Here is a 19593-nt window from a genome sequence, read left to right as displayed (position 1 = left end):
AAACTGATACCTGCAAATTACTCTGCAATGCACTGAAATAAGGTGGATTAACAATGATGGATGAGTATGTGATACAACAAATACAGTACAATGTTAACGACAAATATAGTACAATGTTAACGACTGCAGAATCTAGGCAGTGAGTGTGGAGATGTTTGCTTTGTCATTCTTTCAACCTCTCTGAATGTTAAACATTTTCAGAATGAAATGTTGGGGGAGAAATGTTAAAGGGTCTTCTTTAACAAGATCAAAAATATGAACAATAAAATGGCAATAAATACATATCAACAATTAAATCTAAAAAAAAAAACAAACAAGCAGAACAGAAACAGAATCGCAGACACAGAGAATGTTCTGACAGTTGACAGGCGGGAGGGAGGTTGGGCACGGGTGAAAAAGGTGCAGGGATGAAGAGTACGAATTGGCTGTTAAAGAGCAGTCACTGGGATGCCAAGTACTCACAGGAAGTAAGGTCAACAACAGTCTAACAACTACGTGTGGTGTCAGGCGGGTGCATCGGCAAGATCACTTACAAGTCACGTGATGTCTAAGCACTGGGGTGTACACCTCAAACTAACATAATAATGTATGTCAACTATGACTGAATATAAAAATGATTAAAATAAAAATATATGTGGGAGTAAAAGCAACCATATTACATACATAAAAAGGACTACAATTTTTATCAAATTCACCAAATGATCATTAACAATGGATTGATTTGCTCTTTTAAATCAGATAACAAGTATTCAGAAACAAGGTGTTAGCATCAGAAACTGCAAAAAGAAGGGAGCTCCACATAGTATTTAACCATTTCCTGGATACTATTATGTTATTTAGTACTATGAGTGAGGAAAAATCAAAAAGGCAAGTTGATCACTTTTTTCCATTCTGTTAACATTACTAAAGCAAACATGGTGTCCAAGTCCTCCGATTCAAGTTTATCTAAAACAGAAAACGTTTGTTTATTTACAATACCTGAACGGGGTAGAGAGAACTGTGTTTGGAGTCTGTACAACCTGCCGCTGTGGGGTCACACCCGAGAAGTCACTCTCGTGCAAGGGTGTGTTAAGTCCACCTTTTAATGGGGTATCCACATTGGTCAGGGCCATGAGGTTCTGGGCTTCCTGATCAACAAGAAAGCAGAGTATTTTAACAGAGTAGACGGAAGAGCAGAATCCTCTCGTCTGGACCTACTATTCAAATCTGAAAACAGGCAAAATTCTTAAGACATTTTCTCAGTAAAAACCAAGAGAGAAAACGACTACAGGGCCACAGTGAGTTCAATACTTGCATTCCCTCTGTCAACCTGATGTGGTACCCCCGAAGTTTAAGAACAAAGATTTTATGTCAAGAAATGCTTTTGTGGCCTCACATAGGAAATTACCATTACCCAAAAGCTTCTATTACCCGTGCCAAACCTCTTTATAGTCATAAAGAACTAAGAATTCCAATTTCCCAACGTGAGCTCATGCTAAGTGTCAGAACACCCAACTTTAATGTAGCTTTACCACTAATCACACCTCTAGTCTTTATTAGCCTCTCTGAACCTCAGATTCTCCTACTGGGAAGTTAAGACACTACCAACGGGCCTGTCCACTTCGTAAGGAAACTCCCGCGGGCAGGCTCCTTTCCCAAGCCTTGCCCGACCTCAGCCCCCCACTGTAACCCGGTATTCACTACTATCACACGGTTCCTACAAGTCTCTCAGCACCCAACTTCGGCTCTGTACGAAACTGTTATTTTTTTCTTTTTTTAATCGTTCAATTACATTTGTCCTCGTTTACCCCCCATCACTCTCCTCTGCCCTGCCCACACCCCACCTCCCACATTCAATCCTCCTCATCCCCGCTGTCTTTGTCCATGGAACCTTTATTCATGTTCCTTGAAGAGACTGTTATTTTTAAAGAAACTCATGACCATTATCTCTCATCTCACATGCTCTTGTTATAATCCAACCTTGACACTCCTTCCATTGTGAGGTGGGGTCTACGTCCCCTCCTCTTGAATCCAGGTGGACTCACTTATAACTAACAAAATGCAGCATTGAATGATGCTGATTGACTTCCAAGGCAATGGTAGAAAAAACGCAGCTTCCAACCACACTCACTGTAACACTCACATTGGAGCTGAGAGACCATGGCGTAAGTTCAAACTTTCGATGCCACCATGCTGTGAGAAAGCCCAAGCCACATGGAGAGGCCAAGCGTGAATTCAGCCCACATTCCCAGGTGAGGACCCAACCCACATCCAGCACCAAGCACAAACACGGAAAAAAGGTGATTCCAGGCCCTATCTATCAAGTTACCCTCAAATGCGGGGTCACCCTAGCAGAGGCCCTAGACGTCATGGAGGAGACACATGCCATTCCATCTATGCCCTGTCTGAATTCCTATATTACAAAACATTTTAAACCACTAAGATCTGGGGCAAAACGAAGATAACTGGAGCAAGACATTTCATTATTCACTATTTGTGAAAAGAACCTTAAATTTCACACTACCAACTTTGTGTGTTCTTTCTGCTATTCCAAATACAGAGCATTCTGCCCCATCTAGGTTCCCGAAAGGCTGGCCAACCTGATGCCCTCCAGGCAGGGAACGGAAGCTACTTACTTCTCTAGGGAATCTGACCAACCCAGGAGAAAAGACCTAGAAACACTGACATCAAGAGTTCCCCTATGAAACACCCCAGCAAGTTCAGCCGACCAGGGAGCCCAGAGCCAAGGAGCCCTCACCACACACAACGAACTTCTGATCAGCTTTAATTGCCCCACCACTACCCCTAGTCACGGGCACAGAGCCAAAGACCAAAAGATATTTAAGGAAACACATCTCATATGAAAGATCGAGAATAAAACTAACAAAAGAAACTTAAAGACTATGCAGGGAAAAGAAAACCTATAAAAACAAAACAAAACCATCATTAATAGCCTCACAGAAATAAGAGAAGATATTCATATGTAAGAATGCAATCTTAAAAAAATGAACACATTTAAAAAATAACTCTTGGAAATTAAAAATATGATAGTAGAAATCTTAAAAGATAAAATTCAGAAAATCTCCTAGCAATTAGTCAAAAAGTTAATTAAGACAGGAAACCAGATAGGAATAAATAAGGAAAATTTGAGTTTCACAGAGAAAACAAACAGATCAATGAAAGAAATGAAACTTCTTTTAATTTCAAAATAACTTCCCAGAATTGAAGGCCATGAGTCTCCAGAATGAAAAGACCCACAAAGTACTTAGCATAATGATTAAAAACGGACCCACACCAAGAAACATGCTTATGAAAAAGAAAAGCTCATATAAACTTCCAGAGAAAGAAGAAAACAGGTTTCCTACTAACAACCTGAATGGCACCAGAGGTCTCAACAGCAACAATGGAAGCTTGAAGACACTGCAGCTCTGCCTTCAACACCAAACAAACAACGCCCCGGCTGCCTTGGCCCAGTAGGTTGGGAGTCGTCCCGCAAACCAAAAGATCACCGGTTCGATCCCTGGTGAGGACACATGCCTGGGTTGCAGGTTTGGTCCCAGCTCGGGGCACGAACAGAAAGCAACCAGTCAATGCTCCCCTCTCACATCAGTGTTTCTTTCTCTCTTCCTCACTGCCTTCCCCTCTCTCTAAAATCAAAAATAAGGAGAAAGCTAAGATGGCGGCCTGGGTAAACACGGCTCACCTCCTCCCACAACACATCAAAATTACAACTGAACTACAGAACAACCATTATTCAGAACCACCGGAAACTGACTTGGATCGAGTCCTACAACTATGGAATTAAAGAAGAAATCACATCGATACTGAGAGGAGGGGCAGAAACACGGAACCGGCTGGCTTCATAGTGGATAAAAATCAAGAGGGATATCTCGGGAGCGAGGAGGTCTCAGCCCCACACTAGGCCCCGCAGCCCAGAGTTCCAGTACCAGGAAGATGTGTCTCCATAACTTCTAACTGTAAAAACCAGCAGGGACTGAGGCTGTGGCAGACAGAACTACTGGCTTCCCAGGCAGTTCCTCTTAAAGGGCCTGTGCACAGACTTACTCAGACTCGCTCCCTCTGAGCGCCAGCATCAGGGCAGCAGCCGGAAAGGCACAGAGGCATACAGGGAGGAACTGAAGTGTCTGGCATCAGGGCGAGAGCTGGGGGACAGCTTTCTCCCTGATAGAAGTGTAGCAGAGGCCATTGTTCCTTTTCTGATCCCTCCCCCCCACAGAGCTGGCAGGCAGGGGCCATATCTGAGACTCCATCAACCCGGCTCACACTGTTTGCCCCACCCTGATCATTCCCTGAAGCTCCTCCCCACCCAACTTTCCGGCCCCTCCAATTGTTAATAGTGGCTTTTCCATATGAATGGTTTGCCTGGGCTCCTGCTTCAGATTATCCTAAATCCTCTCAAACAAGCAGCATCTGGACTCAGCGAGCCCTGTACCACTTGCTAAGTGGCACCAGGCCTGGCACTAGCAGCAGCTGGCCTCGGTTCACAGCTTGGCCTTGCCTGGGCACCTCGAAGCCCAGCACAAGTAGCAGCCATCTGCAGATCACTTTGTAGCTTATGCCAGGTGGCCCAGAACAGAACACAGGTGGTGGCACACCCTGGCCTGCACCTCCCAGGAGGCCCTAGAGCCATCGCACCCAGTGGACAGCTCCAGACCACATCAGAGTACCACCACCCAACCACCTCCACAAGTGACACACACAAGGGGCAGACTCAGCGGGCACCAGAGCCCTGCTGAAGTTAAGTCCTGCTCTATGCAGTGGGCACCTGCATAGCTGATCCTCACAGTAGTAAAAGGCTGGTGGTCAGTGGTCACAGCCAGTCCTTGTACCTGATCAGCCTGGGTTAATCCCTCCCACTGACCTGCCAACAGCATTCAAGGCTCAACTACAAGGGGAAGGTATGCACAGACCAACGGTGGGCACACCTTGAGTACTCAGCTTGGGTGATAGGGAAGGCTGGGTCACCAGACCCTACAGGACACCAATTACATTAGGTAACCCTACCAAGACAAGGAGTTGTCTCTGCCTAATACATAGAGACAAACACAGGGAGGCTGCCTAAATGAGGAGACAAAGAAACATGGCCCAAACGAAAGAACCGATCAAAACTCCAGAAAAAGAGCTAAACAAAATTGAGCCAAGCAATCTACTAGATAAAGAGTTCAAAACACTGGTTATAAGGGTGCTGCATGCACTTAGAGAAAAGCAGATGAACTCAGAGAGAACTTCCACAGTACAAAAAAGGACATGGACACCATAAAAAGAACCAGTCAGAAACGAAGGATGCATTAACTGACATAAAGAACCATTTACAGGGAATCAACAGGAGAGTGGATGAAGCCAAGATTCAAATCAGTGATTTGGAACATAAGGAAGCAAAAAACACCCAATCAGAACAAGAAGAAAAAAGAGTCCAAAAAAAAAATGAGGATAGTGTAAGCAGCCTCTGGGGCAGCTTCAAGTGTGCCAACGTTCACATCATGGGGGTGCCAGAACGAGGGGAGAGAGCAAGAATCTGAAAACCTATTTGAAAAAACAGACAGAAAACCTCCCTAACTTGGTGAAAGAAATAGATATATAATTCCAGGAAGCTCAGAGAGTCCCAAACAAGATGAACCCAAAGAGATCCACACCAAGACACATCATAATTAAAATGTCAAAGGTTAAAGATAAAGAGAGAATCTTAAAAGCAGCAAGAGAAAAGCAGTTAGGTACCTACAAGGGAGCTCCCTGTAAGACTGTCAGCTGATTTCTCAAAACAAAGTTTGTAGGCTGGAAGGGAATAGCAAGAAATATTCAAGTGATAAAAACCAAGAACCTACAACCAAGATTACTCTAACCAGCAAAGCTTTCATTTAGAATGAAGAAGAGATAAAGTGCTTTTCAGTCAAGAAAAAGCCAAAGGAGTTCATCATCACCAAACCATTATTATATGAAATATTAAACGGTCTTCTTTAAGATCAAAAATATGAACAATAAAATGGCAATAAATACATAGCTATCAACAATTAAATCTAAAATGCAAAATAAATGAACAAGCAGAGCAAAAACAGAATCATAGATACAAAGAATGTTTTGATGGGTTGCCAGATGGAAGGGGAGTCAGGAGGCTGGGTGAAAAAGGTGAGGGGGTTAAGAAGTACAAATTGGTTGTTAAAGAGTAGGCATGGGATGTGAAGGACAGCACAGTGAGTACAGTAACCAAAGAATATATGTGCATGGCGCATAGACATGGACGACAGTGTGGGGACGGCCTGAGGGAGTAGAAAGGGTCTAGGTGGAGGGGTGGCAAAGGGGAAAAAATTGGGACAACTGTAAAAGCATAAGCAATAAAATATAATTTTAAAAATTACATTAAATTAAAAATTGTATTTAAAAAGTTTTTAAAAACTGAACAAAAATCATTTGAATTTGGAATTCTAAACCCTGTTATACTATTAATCAAACAAAAAGGTAGAATAGTAATTTACAGATATGCAAAGTCTTAAAAATTCTATCTTCCATGAATGCTTCCTTGGAAAGCTACTGCAGGCTGTTTCGCTAACAAGGGAGTAAACCAAGAAAGTCAAAGTCGCGGGAGCCAGGAAAGAAGTATACGGGACTCTCTAGGGTGATGGCGAAAGGAAGTCAGGAGGAGCCGGCTGTGAATGGGATCTAAAAAGCATCCAGGTAATCGGCCCACGAAGAGAAGGCCAATTGGACTTTAAAGTGTGTGGCTCTTTGTGTTCCTGGAGTATGGAAAGGGAGGGGGAAACAAAGAAGCTTTCCATACTTTGTCCCTTTACTGGGATCCTTAGACTGGTCTCTCTCCCTCATCTCCCATGATCATGCACCAATGTGCCTTATCAGTTGTTAGTTTACAGGCAAAGCAATTTCCCAAATAAATGGATACAGATGGTCAAAAAAAAAAAGAGTAATCAGTCGAGAGTACAACATTCAGAATTTCTGGGAAAATCTTCTTCAAAGATAGGAATACCTAACATTTGCCCAGATTACAAGAGATTTACAGTTAATGTAAAGTCTAGAGTTGAATTAGTGCTAAGTAATCAGAAAATTTAACAGCTGAATAAAACAAGTATTAACAAAAAAAACCCAAAATACTGTGCAGTAACGTAATTATACAGCACTTTGTGGCTCAGCACTGAATACGGTTTACACAGGCACGCGATCAACCATGATTGCGGAGCTAACCAAAATTATGATACACTGTAACGGAAGATGAGGGAATGGAAAGAGTGTGCATGCACGATAGAGGCAGAGGATGTAAGGAAGCCAAATGTTCAAACTCTGGGTGGAAAAAAATGCCTGAAACTGGGCGATAAAAATCAACCTATAACAAGTGTCTCAGCAGTAAGGTGGTAAGAAAAACAGAGCTGTAACTGGCACCTCTAGAGAACAAGTAATAAGGGACGCAACTGTTTTCTTACTAAGCCTACAGGATTACTTGACTACTGAATCAGCACCTTAAAATGATATTTGTGGCCATTAGAAAAAAGAAAATGATATAAGGGCAATAATAAAGGACTCGATAAGTGTTTTGCTAGGTTTGGCTGTTCTCTGGCATGCAGACGCCCTAAAAACACAAAGAGCTGCATACTCAGGTGTTAGGGAGAGGAAAGGAGGAGGCACTGAGAGCAGCCTACGCCAGGCTAAGCACAGAAATGCAAGGAAGCTTTAGAAATCACTGACTACACACATCTGACTTCTTTCCAGGATTGCTAGGCAACGTGAAATTTTAAAATGCAGGGCTTCGCTGACAGGTACCAAAGACTAATGACGGCAGAGGGCTGGTTTCAAAACAAAAACTCTGACTTAATAAATGTAGAAAGAAAACCACTTAGTTACTGAGTCTGCTGATTTAGCTTCCCTACTACAGAGCTCTCTAGGATCCACGCACTCAGGACGCAGTTTCAAACTGCCTACCCTAAAAGAAACAAAACCAAGCCACTCAGTGTTCTGCTCCATAGCGCTTCCCAGGACAATACACAAAGAGCCAGGCCCCCTCTACCACATGACAGCTGACCTGCAGAATTCTGTCCTGGGAAGCTGGCGTCCGCGGCGTCCGCAGAGCGATGCTGTTGTTGGTGACGTTGTACTCAGACAAGAGAGTGCTGGAAGCGGAGTTTGTTATGCCCGATTCCTCAGCAGTCTGACGTGCAATTTCACTGGCTTGGCCTACTTTCACAACTTCCTGGAGCTCTGCATCTGAAATCTAAAGACACAGTTATCACATCAGCAATATTTTAACCGGAGAACAACAAACTTAAAACTTCCATATCCAAAAAAATGAAAGTGCTGAAGCTGTGTGATGAGTACACAAGGATCACTGTAAAAAAGCACTCTCTACTTTTCGCGGGTCTGAAAATTTGCATAATACAGTTTTTTAAAGTCTTTCCTACATAATGTATATGTGTGGGGAGGGGAGGAATTCCATGCTATCAATCTGCAAAGTCGTGTGTGTATTTCCATGCTGAAATCTTTTTAAATCAAGAAACATAATATTCCAAAAACATAAAACACTAGAGTTTATATAAAACTACTGTATGGGAGGATGACTGAAAACCAGTTAAAATATCACAGAGAGAGTCCACTCATCCACAGATCCCTACGAAAATCAAAATGTGTTATCCTAGTAATTTCACCAAAATAATATCCTAAGGGGTACTAAGAAAAAAAAAAAACAGGCAAAAATCTCAACTTCAGAACTATCATTATGAGGAACGGCAGCATCTAACAAATTCCGCTGTGCCACGCGGCCTTGCGCTGACGCAGCCAGCGCACTCACTGGGGACAGGAGCTCCTCTGCCTCCTAAGTCCAGCCCTCTGCTCCATTAAACTGCCTGATTCTACAGACCTGACCCACTCAAAGAAGAACAAGAGTTCATCTGGTTCCCCTCCTATGGCAAAAATAAATATAAACTCCTTTTTCATCTTCAGAGTCTTTCAAAATTCCCATGTTTCTAACCAAGTGTAATTAAGTCAAAGGGATGGAGACTGTGACAGGCTGAATGAATGTGTCTCCCTCTTCTCCACATCTCCCATGTTGATTTTCGCTGCTGTTGCCTCAAAAAGGTCAGTATGGCACACCAAAACATTCACTGGAAGCACGCGGCCTCACCCCACAGAGCCACGCGACACCTCTATCCTGGTCTGCCCCCAAAAGGGGCCTGGAGCGCCCCCTGCTGACGAACCACTAAGAGCCGACACTGACTTACTAAACCACGGGGACTCGTTTTTATGTGCTCACGTATTACACTGGGAGTTTCTCACGGGCACTGAGCACCCAGCAAAAACTTGGCATATTAGCCCTCAAATATTTGCTGAATAAATGATAAGTATATGGGCTCACACCATTAAAAAAAGTACTTTTATATTACCTGAGGGGCAGGAAGTACTAGTTTACTTCTCTTTTTAGTAAATTCAGAAACACCACTAGTTTGAAGAATAGCTGAGGGCAAATCAGACTCTTTTTTCCTCTTCAAATGCTGCTTGTCTTTTTTTCTATCTCTTCCTTCTTTTTCACTGTCGTGGATCAAGTGGAGAAGAGATTTTAAAAAGTTACATATAGGCAATAACATTAAAAGCCACATAAATACTCATACATTTTTAACAAAATAATCCCATTTCTAAGAAAATTACTAACATAAAAACTATATACATTAAGTTGGTCCCTACACCATTACCTACCCACTGTATTCAAGAGGAATGTGGACTTAGAATAACAATAGAATTATTAGGGAAATAGGATACACTAAGTAATTTAAATGTTAAATATTAAAACTATATATTATAAAGGCTATGATAAGCTAAATGTCACATATAAAATCAAAAGAAAAATAAAACTATTCCTTTGTTATTTACATTTATATAAAAATATGTGTGGACACATAGTAAAATGATGAAGTATACAGAAAGGAAAACGGAATAATATAAACGGAACAAAATTAGAACATTGTGAATTTTCATTATTTACAATAGCCAAGATCTGGAGGCAGCCCAAGTGTCCACCATGACGTAGATGAGTGGGAGAAACTACGGTACATTTATACAATGAAGTACTTCTCGGCTGTAAAAAAGGAAAATTTTCCCCTTTGCCAACAGCACGGATGGACCCAGAGAACATTATGCCAAGTGAAATGAGCCAGTCAGAGAAAGACAGGGGCCATATGATTTCACTTATATGTGGAATCTAATGAACGAATTGAACTAACAAGCAAAACAGAGACAGACTCACGGATAGAGAGCAGGCTGACAGCTCTGGGGTGGGGGTGGGGGTGGGGGTTGGGGAGTGGAGGGATCCAGCAAAAACAGAAAAGGACTCACGGACACAGACAACAGTGTGGTGACTGGGAGGGTGGAGGGGAGAGGACAGGTGGAGGTGGAAGAGGGTGTAAGGGAAATAAATGGTAATGGAAATAAATAAAATAAAAAATAAACTATTTTTTAAAATGGGAAATTGTGAGTTTTAAAATTTCCCTTTAAAACTGTCATTCAATTGTTTATGATTTTATAAATTCACAACATTTTTAAAAAGGATATTTAAGTCCAGACAAATCACACCAAAAAAAATTGTCAGGAAGTCAAAGGAGGGGCTCAAGGCTATCTTTAAAGCTCCAGGAATGCCTCCTCCCCTCGTCCCCCACCTAGTCTATGCCTTCCAAAAGATTAGTGTTCATCTTTAACCTGTGTATTTGCGGAAGACTACCTACAGGAAGGCCCTAATTTGAAAAATAAACAAAACGGAATATATCCCAAAAGACCCTGTTTCACAGTGGCTGGTATCTGTTGTTTGGTAACTATTCACGCAGTAGAAATGGAGTATCAGTCAGGAAGTAAAAAACTAAAAATCTTTGGCAATCATAAATGGCTCTCCCCACAATTTCTAGATATAAGAATTAAAGAAACTCTAAAAATCCCTTGAAGTAGGCAAAATCCTCTGCACCCTATAAGACAAACATTTTATAAATGTACCTACTTACTCTAAGTGAAAACTTCTAGACTACAAGACAAAAAGAACCAGATCGGATTTGTACAGAGTCCTTCAGGTTGTTAGTAAAAACACCACCTTGCTCACAAATGTACGTACATCTTAAATGAAGACTGTGACTCAGTGAGCAGACGCTTTACTAAGAGCTGAGTGCCGACATCACAAGAGATCCAAACTGCATTCTATGCTAAAAGAACGACGGCCAGGGTCGCTGACCTTCTCCGAAGGGTGAACTCGAATAAATAAAGCACACAGAGGCTACATGTGTAAGTAATAAAAACCTGGCTCTGACAAGGATACCGCTTAGCCTCCATGAAACCCCCACCGTCCCTTCCCATTTTCAAAACCAGAGAGGCACTTACGATCTCAGCTCGCCGTCCAGGTCCTGCTGTCTTAACTTCCTGAAATCCGCATCCAGCGCCTGGTAGTTTTCCTCAGAAGTGTCATAGAAACCAAGAGCAGGCTTCTTTTCAAACGGGATTTCAGCATTATAATCAACTCCTCTCTTCTTTTTTCTTTTCTTCTGAATTTCTATGCCAGCTGCCCGAAGTTCCCTCCTCTTCTGGAGGGCAGCGAGGCGCCTGGAGGAAAAGAACGCAAGATCACCTTGAAAAGCATGTGCCAGGGGGAAGGGACATGGCTTATCCAACAGTCAAGAAAACTAATTGGTTATATGAGGAAGAAATACATCCTCACCTCACTCTATTCAGCAAAATGAAGTTCAATTTCGATTTAAAGGTATGTGAGCACATGCACACATACACTAAAGCAAAAAGAAAAACCAAGAAACTTTAAGTAAATATGTTATCTTACCTCTGGATGAAAATATACTCACCAAATAAAAATAAAAGACAAAGGAAAAGAGCAAAGGCTTTGAAATTTTGTATCTCTGTAGCACTATTTTTTTAAAATCATAAAGTAAAATTAAAAGGCAAATAAATAATAGGAAAAAGATGTTTGCAACTGATATTAGCAATGGTCAGATATTAAAAAATCTATTCAGGTTTTTTAAAAATGCAACCCAAAGGGGAGAAAAAAACAAAAGGAAATAAACAGTTCACTAAGGAAAAAATGCAAATTGCTGAAAGGACAAAAGGTTTACTTAATAATTTAAAAATCACAAATCAAATCCATAGGTACCATTTCTGCATATCTAATTGCTAGCACTCAGCTTTTTGTCTCGTTTTAACGGCAAGGGTGCTAAAAGTGAATACTCTTCCACATTGGCAGTTAAGAAAGTAAACTGGCATGGCTTTCCCAAAGACAATTTGGAAATACACATGAAAACACATTTTCCACATTTTTTAACCCAGCAATTTCACTCCTCAGCCTTTAGCCTAAGGAAATAAAGAAGCACGTGAACAAGGAATCAGCTGTGAAACTGCCCGTGGAGCACTGTTTGTAACAGGGGAAAACCAGATACATCTACATGTCCAACAACAAGAAATCGGTTAAATGAATTTACAGACAACTGTAAGACAGAGTATTATACAGCCATCCATCTAACATTTAAAAAGCCTATAAATCTACTCTGACATGGAAAGATGCCCCAGACACACTACTTCAAAACTGTTACAAAGTCTACATGCTGGAGAGCAACATGTGAAAATTACATGCGTACCTATTAATGAATAAATGCGTGGGGAGATGGGAAGGATATCCACCAAAATATTGTCAGTGTTAATCATTGGAAGTTAAAATTTTATTTAATTTTTACTTTTGTATTTATACTTTCCCATGATGCCATAATTTTAATGATTTAATGATGAGAAAGTTCTTCACAATAGTAATGGGGGAGGAAAAATCAATCCACAAAAATTAATTATGGGAACAACTTCTAGCTTGAGGAGACCCTACAGATCTACTTCCTAGCAAAACTGATGAAAATCAGTTTTAAAAAAATTTTAATACAATTTTAAGTCTCTGAAAAGAATCCAAAGGGGTTACAGCCAATGAAGACACATTTCTTCAAAAAAAACCTACCAATAGTAAGAAAAGTGAGAGTCTGTGATATTTGAACCTAGACCCAGTCCTTCCCCTCCTCCACCCTCCCAGCTCAGGGAGATGGGAACTCCACCCCACACTGGTGCACCAAGGACTCGGGTTTCTCAGTCTCTCCTCCAGTTCCCAGTAGGAGGGCTTTTATTCCAAGAGCAGCCTTTCTCATCCTGCCTCCAGAGGCTAGTTCAGTCCAGAGCTGCCAAGAAGTGCTGGCTTCCTTCTTCCGCCCAGACGGAGGCTCTATCTTGAGCATACTGCTGCTGAGTGTGCTAGAGCCCCAACTGCCTCTGCACAGGATTATGGGATGAGGATTCCACCCTAGGACAGGCAGGCCGAGGAAAGCTAGAGCTGGTAAGCCCCCTCACCAAGCACTCAGCTCCTAAAGTAAGGCTACCACGCAGAGACGAGCACATCAGACTGCAGGAGTAAAATAGGAGCTCCACATCTCTCCCCAAAGAGACTAACTTCATTTGCAACAGAGCATGGAGAAGCTCAAGCCCAAAGGTACTCAGAAACAGTGGAAGTTGTGGTGAAGCAACTAGGAAGAAACTATGGAGAATGCGGGCTAAGCTGCAGGCCCACTAGTTTGCCAGAAACTAGAAAGACACAGGTAGGAGGAGCCTCCTGGGGCCAGAACAAATACCAAACCCAGACCTCAGAAACTATGCCTTCAAAGGAGCCCAGATTTGACTGGATCAGTTTGTGGAGCAATTTATGCCCCAAAACATTGTTGAAAAGAATAAAGCAATCAGCTAGCAATTAGTAGAACTGGATATAGCCAGGAAAAAAGATGTCAAATAAAGTCCTGTCAAAACCACGTCACCCCAGGGCGACTGTGAGCACACCCAAGACTGCATCCCCGGAAGAGTAAGACCAGAGGCTTCCCATTGCTGAGACGAGGGAAGGGAGGACAGACCCCACTAAATAATCCAGCCGGCCTCTAAACAAGTAACGAACAAATAACAGTAACAAGGAGGTGTGGTGGCAACACTAGCACCCAGAATTACTGTAATCAATCATCTAAGTTCTACAGTTCTCAACAGAAAATTATGAGACATGCAAAGAAGCAGGAAAGCACAACCCATACTTGAGGGAAAAGCAGGCAACAGAAACTGCCTGTGAGAGCTGCCAGATGCCATACTTGACAGACTTCTGAGAAGCCATTATCAACACGTTCAAAGAACCAAAGGAAGCAGTGATTAAAGAAATTAAGAAAGGCACGATGGCAGGCAGAGGATATCAGTAAAGAGACAGAAATGATTAGAAAGAACCAAATGGAAATTCTGGAGTTGGAAAGTATGAAATGAAAACTTCACTGGGGGACTCGGCAGTAGATTCAAACTGAGAGAAGAATTAGCAAACTTGAAGACAGACGTATAAAAATCACGCAATCTGAAGAACAGAGGAAAAAGAACGAAGAAATGTGAACGCAGCCTCACAGAAATGTGGGACACCATTAAGTGCACCAACATACGCACAATAGCAGTAGCAAAAGGAGGGGAAAAGAGAGCAAGATAAAATATTTCAAGAAATAATAGCTGAAAATTTCCCAAGTTTACTGAAAACCATTAACCTCCAGAAAGCTCAAAACTCCAAGTAAGATACACATGAAGAAATCCACAACCAGAAACATCACATTAAAAAGCTAAAAGCCGCCCTGGCTAGTGTAGCTCAGTGGACTGAGTGCCAACCTGGGAACCGAAGAGTCGCCAGCTGATTCCCAGTCAGGACACATGCCTGGGTTGTGGGCCAGGCCCCCAGGTGGGGTATGCAAGAATCTGATGTTTCTTGCCCTCTCTTCCTCTCTTAAAAAAAAAAAAAAAAAAAAAGGCTAAAAGCCAAAGACAAGGAAAAATCTTGAAAGCAGCAAGAGAAAGAATGACTCATCACTTAGAAGGGAACTCCAATAAGATTAATAACTGATTTCTCATTGAAACAGTATTTACAGTACCATCTACTCTGACACGCTATTTTGTGTGCACACACACGTACGCGTACATCTACACGGAGAAAGGTTTGGAAGGACACATTTCCAAAGTTAAAGTAACTTCATTCTTTCAATAAAGGAAAGGAAGACTTCAAAACACATTAGGAAACCTCCGCAATATAATATTAAGTGAACATAACCAAGCTACGTAGCACTAGACTTCAGAGGAGCCATTATAAATATGGGGTATTATAGCAGTACCCCAAAAGGCACCCCTTTTGGGGTATTAACCATGCCTCCAGAAGAAAACAGAACAATACTGAAGGAAAAGCGCATTACTTTTGTAATCAGTAAAAAGCTTTAGCCATAAAGCAGACCTACAATTCCCCATTTAAACAGTCCCGCGCTGCACTTCGCACACAGACCAGCAACGCTCAGTGAGTGTGCGAGAACCTGAAAACACGCGGCAGGACCTCTCGTCCCTTAGAGTGTCAAATAAAGAAACCACCACAGCCAACACAGCATTAGCCGTCCGGTGTGAATAAGGCAAAATTATACCTATCTTTTCTTAGGTAAGATCGGCCAAAAATGCATTTTTTAGTGTACTGCAGAATTTTAGTAATTAGTTTATGGTGCCCTGAGGTGAAGAAGGTTGAAAATCACTGATCTAGTCTATTACAACATGTACATACAACATAAATTATAAAGACGTGTAGATCCTCCAAGAAAACCTACAAGAAGGTGTAGAGTAAATTTAAACCAAAAAATTTATTTAAAACAAGCAATGTCAGCCATTCTTGGGAATTTTTATGCACTTGCCACATCCCAGACCCAGTCCATGTGGTTAAAATTCTCAAAAAAAATCTGGTTCCCAACCAACCATGGACAGAAATGGAAGGTGATCTGTTTCAACCTTACATTATTTAACCCTAACGAGTGTACAGAAAAGACAGGTGGCTGCGACTGAGCAGAAAATTTAGTACCTGCTCTTGGGTTTTGTTCCCTGTCCCAGCCTAGTCACACTCTGTCGTTGTAACTAACTACTCTGGGCTAGTGACTGGCCAGTTATGCCAACCAGCATCTTCAGTCATGAAAGAATCCTCCATCCCAGGCTCTGGCCCTTCAAAGCCATTATTGGGGAAACCATCAACACAATGCCAGTCATCTGGTCAGGAAGCACTTCCTGGCAGTGAGACCACAAAAGGCAGCTGTGTAGCCTAGGGAGGTTATTACAATGCATGAACTCCAAAAGCTAATGAGCACTTAATACAGTTCAGGTTTCCCCTTTACCCACTTCTGGGCCATTAGGAATGATGTCCAATCATGGCTCTAACCAAAAGGTAAAACGGAGGGAAAGCGGAGAAAATCTTGAGTAGAGGGCAATACTTACTTCACTCACTTTTTTATCCTCACCCAAGGATATTTTTTTTCATTGCTTTTGGAGAGGAAAGGGGAGGGAGAGGAAGGGGGAGGGGGAAGAGAGAGAAAGAGAAAGAAACATCGACCAGCAGCCTTCTCACTAGACCCCGACTGGGGATCAAACCCACAACCTGGACATGTGCCCTGACTAACGAACCCAACGGGATGACACTCCTACCAACTGAGCTACGCCAGCCAGGGCTCGCTCACTTTTTAGATAGATTTCTGTGAAAGCCTCAGTTTTGGTTTAAGGTTCATTAACTCCCAAGTTTCCTGTCTGAAGTCAGTACCTGCCCCAAACTAACCAAGGAGAGTAGCTCACTGGCAATCATGCAGAAGCCACACGGACTGCGTGTCGTCTGGCCGTCTGACTCTCAGATGGCCGCAACAGATGAGGATCTCCTACGCTAACAAAAGAACCAAACGTACCTAGTGAACTACCTGGGCATTACTTCTGCCATATCTTACTTAAAAAGTTATTTTTAATATATGTTTTTTCTATATTCCAAAATGATTCGGAGCAAAAAATATGACGTTTTCAAAGTAATAAAGAATACTGCCAAAAGTAGAATTGGAAAATTCTCATTATTACTCATCCAACAGGGCTGGACAAATCATGCAGTTTTACTGGGCTAAGGATGCACGGACTAACTGTTTAAGCATGGATGGAAATAACCATACCTTGCCTCTTCCAACTGTTTCTCTCTTGCTTTCCTCTTGGCCTTCTTTCCCTGAGTATTAGCCAGGCGGGCTCTAGCTTCAGAAAGCATCTCGAGCTCATCTGCAAAAATAAAGAGAAGAAAAACTAAGTTCTTTGCCAACAGAAGCAAGGTATGTGAGAGACATACCCTAGTGCTTAAGATGAGAAAAACCATCATCTTTTTTTTTTAAGAGTTCATTTATTTATTTTTAGACAGAGGGGAAGGGAGGGAGAGGGAAAGAAATATCAATGTGTGGTTGCCTCTCACGCACTCCCTAAGTGGGGAGGGGGACCTGGCCTGCAACCCAGGGATGTGCCCTGACTGGGAATCGAACCGGTGACCCTTTGGTTCACGGCCAGCGCTCAATCTGAACCACTGAACCACACCAGCCAGGGCAGAAAAACCATCTTCTATAAAATGAGAACAATTCCTACTTAACGAGGATGTTGAGAAGAGCTACACAAAACGAAGCAGATAAAGCATCTAGCAAGTATTGATTAAACAGTGACCATGATTATAGTATCATTCATTATCACCTATTAACTGGCAAAGCACAAATTGTTACATACAAGAGAACTGATTATCTTCATCAGATACACCTTTCTTTCCTATTTCTCTCTTCCAGTACATTTCCATGGCTTCTCAAAGTAGAATAACAAATGTCATTACTGATGCTTTAGACCAATTCAAAGGCTGTCTAACGGCATCGCAAGGAAACTTTTTAGAAACTCATCCAGAATAGCCCCTCCACTACTGAAATTATTGACTCAATTATCTCCAGGGGAGGCCCTGGTACCTGCATTTTTAAAAGTTCCCAATGTGCCCTGGCTGATGTGGCTCAGTGGATTGAGTGCCAGCCTACAAACCAAAGGGTTGCCAGTTCAATTCCCAGTCTAAGGAACATGCCTGGGTTCCAGGACAGGTCCCCAGCAGGGGACGTACAAGAGGCAACCACACGCTGATGTTTCTCTACCCTTCTTTCTCCCTCCCTTCCCCTCCCTCTAAAAAAAAAATAAATAAAATCTTAAAAAAAATAAAAGTTCCCAGTGTCACAATGATGCAGACCGACCAGCCACTGCCTGTCTTTGGGAACTACTACCCTCAAACTTTCCAATTTTAGAAACTGAGTCCACTCACTGCCCGTTTGCTCCAAGAACACCTGCTGGAGGCTCGTGCGGCTGCAGCGTTTACCAGAAGATAACTTGCAGATTATAGTCCTACCCTTACCCACAGAACACCTTTTATTTTCACATTGCTCTGTATATCAATAGTTGTTGGAGATAAATGACATCATTCTATTTATAGCATTCTGCTTTTAGTAGTGGCAGGAAATGGACTAACAAGTATTCACTGAATACTTCACAACAATCCTGAGGCAGGGGTCCCCAACCCCCGGGGACAGAAGCTTCACCTGCGTTTACAGCTGCCCCCCACTGCTGGCATCGCCACCTCCTGCCAGATCGGTGACAGCGTCCCATTTCATAGGAGCGCGAGCCCTGTTGTGAACTGTGCCCACAAGGGATCTGGGTAGCATGCTCCTGTGCAAATCTAATGTCTGATCATCTGAGGTGGAGCTGAGGCCGCAAAGTCAGCACTGGGGAGTGAGACGATACAGATTAGCAGAGAGGTTCGACCAGAGACCGAAACAGATCAGCTGCCTGCAGATTTGTATCAAAACCCTATCAGTGAGTGGCAAGTGACAATTAAGCTGCATCTGGTGGGAGGCTATAAAGCCATCCCCCGGCCCTGCCCCGGTCCATGGAAAAACTGTCTTCCACGAAACCAGTTCCTGGTGCCAAAAAGGTTGGGGACCACTGCTGTAAGGTAAGACAGATATTATTCTCCGTGTGGCAGGAAATGGAATCAAAGCTCAAAGAGATTATATGACTTGGTGAACACCAAAGAGCCAGTAAACGGCAGACACGGGTCTAAAATCCAGTTCCTCTGACTCTTGATTCGATGTCTCAAGGGGTCATCCTGAATCTCCATCACAGTCTTGTGGTACTGCTTTTTCACAGATTAAATTACTTGCCTAAAGTCAAAGAAGCAGTTAATAGGACTGGAGCCCAAGATCCCGACTTCCTGGCTCTCAGGAGCACAGGGTCTCAAGGGCTTACCTCCAGCCTCCAGGATATCTTTCCAGTAGTATCGCATTGCTTAACGTACTGAACGAATTACAAAGTCAGAGGATAAAGGGACACTGTCCAAAAAGAGCAATTCCTCTCCAGTAGAAGACTGGACACACTTAGAATGAGACATAAATAACAGCAGACTGAACTGGGATTCAGAGGAAGGAATTATGAGTTAAAAAGCAGCCTGAGGAGTGTACGGGTCACCAAAGAAATGAATTCCTCCCAAGTATACACTTACCCTCATCCATGTCGATTGGATCGGGCCGTGCTGGTTTTGTTTCTGGGTTTGGATCTATTTCTCCAGGTTTAAGTTTTCGCGGATCATCTGTTGTTTCCTCCTCATTGTCTCTCTGAGCTGCTTTATCCCTAGAAAAAGAGTGCAGATGAGTCCGTCACGCTGTCACACCACCTGGTCTTAGAAATACG

General features: G+C 42.5%; 1 protein-coding gene across 1 annotated transcript in view; it reads right to left on the bottom strand.

The window, feature by feature from the left end:
* Positions 1 to 19593, bottom strand: part of CDC5L (cell division cycle 5 like) — a 52800-nt gene that overhangs the window by 27907 nt on the left and 5300 nt on the right. The window contains exons 4-9 of the mRNA XM_024557756.4: positions 19406 to 19533; positions 17016 to 17115; positions 11350 to 11568; positions 9378 to 9522; positions 8024 to 8212; positions 979 to 1127 (exon numbers count right to left, since the gene is read on the bottom strand). Of these exons, the coding sequence (XP_024413524.1) occupies positions 979 to 1127; positions 8024 to 8212; positions 9378 to 9522; positions 11350 to 11568; positions 17016 to 17115; positions 19406 to 19533 (930 nt within the window). The remainder of the gene's footprint in view (positions 1 to 978; positions 1128 to 8023; positions 8213 to 9377; positions 9523 to 11349; positions 11569 to 17015; positions 17116 to 19405; positions 19534 to 19593) is intronic.

The sequence above is a fragment of the Desmodus rotundus genome, chromosome 11 (genome assembly GCF_022682495.2).
Source record: "Desmodus rotundus isolate HL8 chromosome 11, HLdesRot8A.1, whole genome shotgun sequence".
Lineage (NCBI taxonomy): Eukaryota > Metazoa > Chordata > Mammalia > Chiroptera > Phyllostomidae > Desmodus > Desmodus rotundus.
The sequence above is the reverse complement of the archived record's forward strand: the minus strand, read 5'-3'. Positions and strand labels throughout refer to the sequence as shown.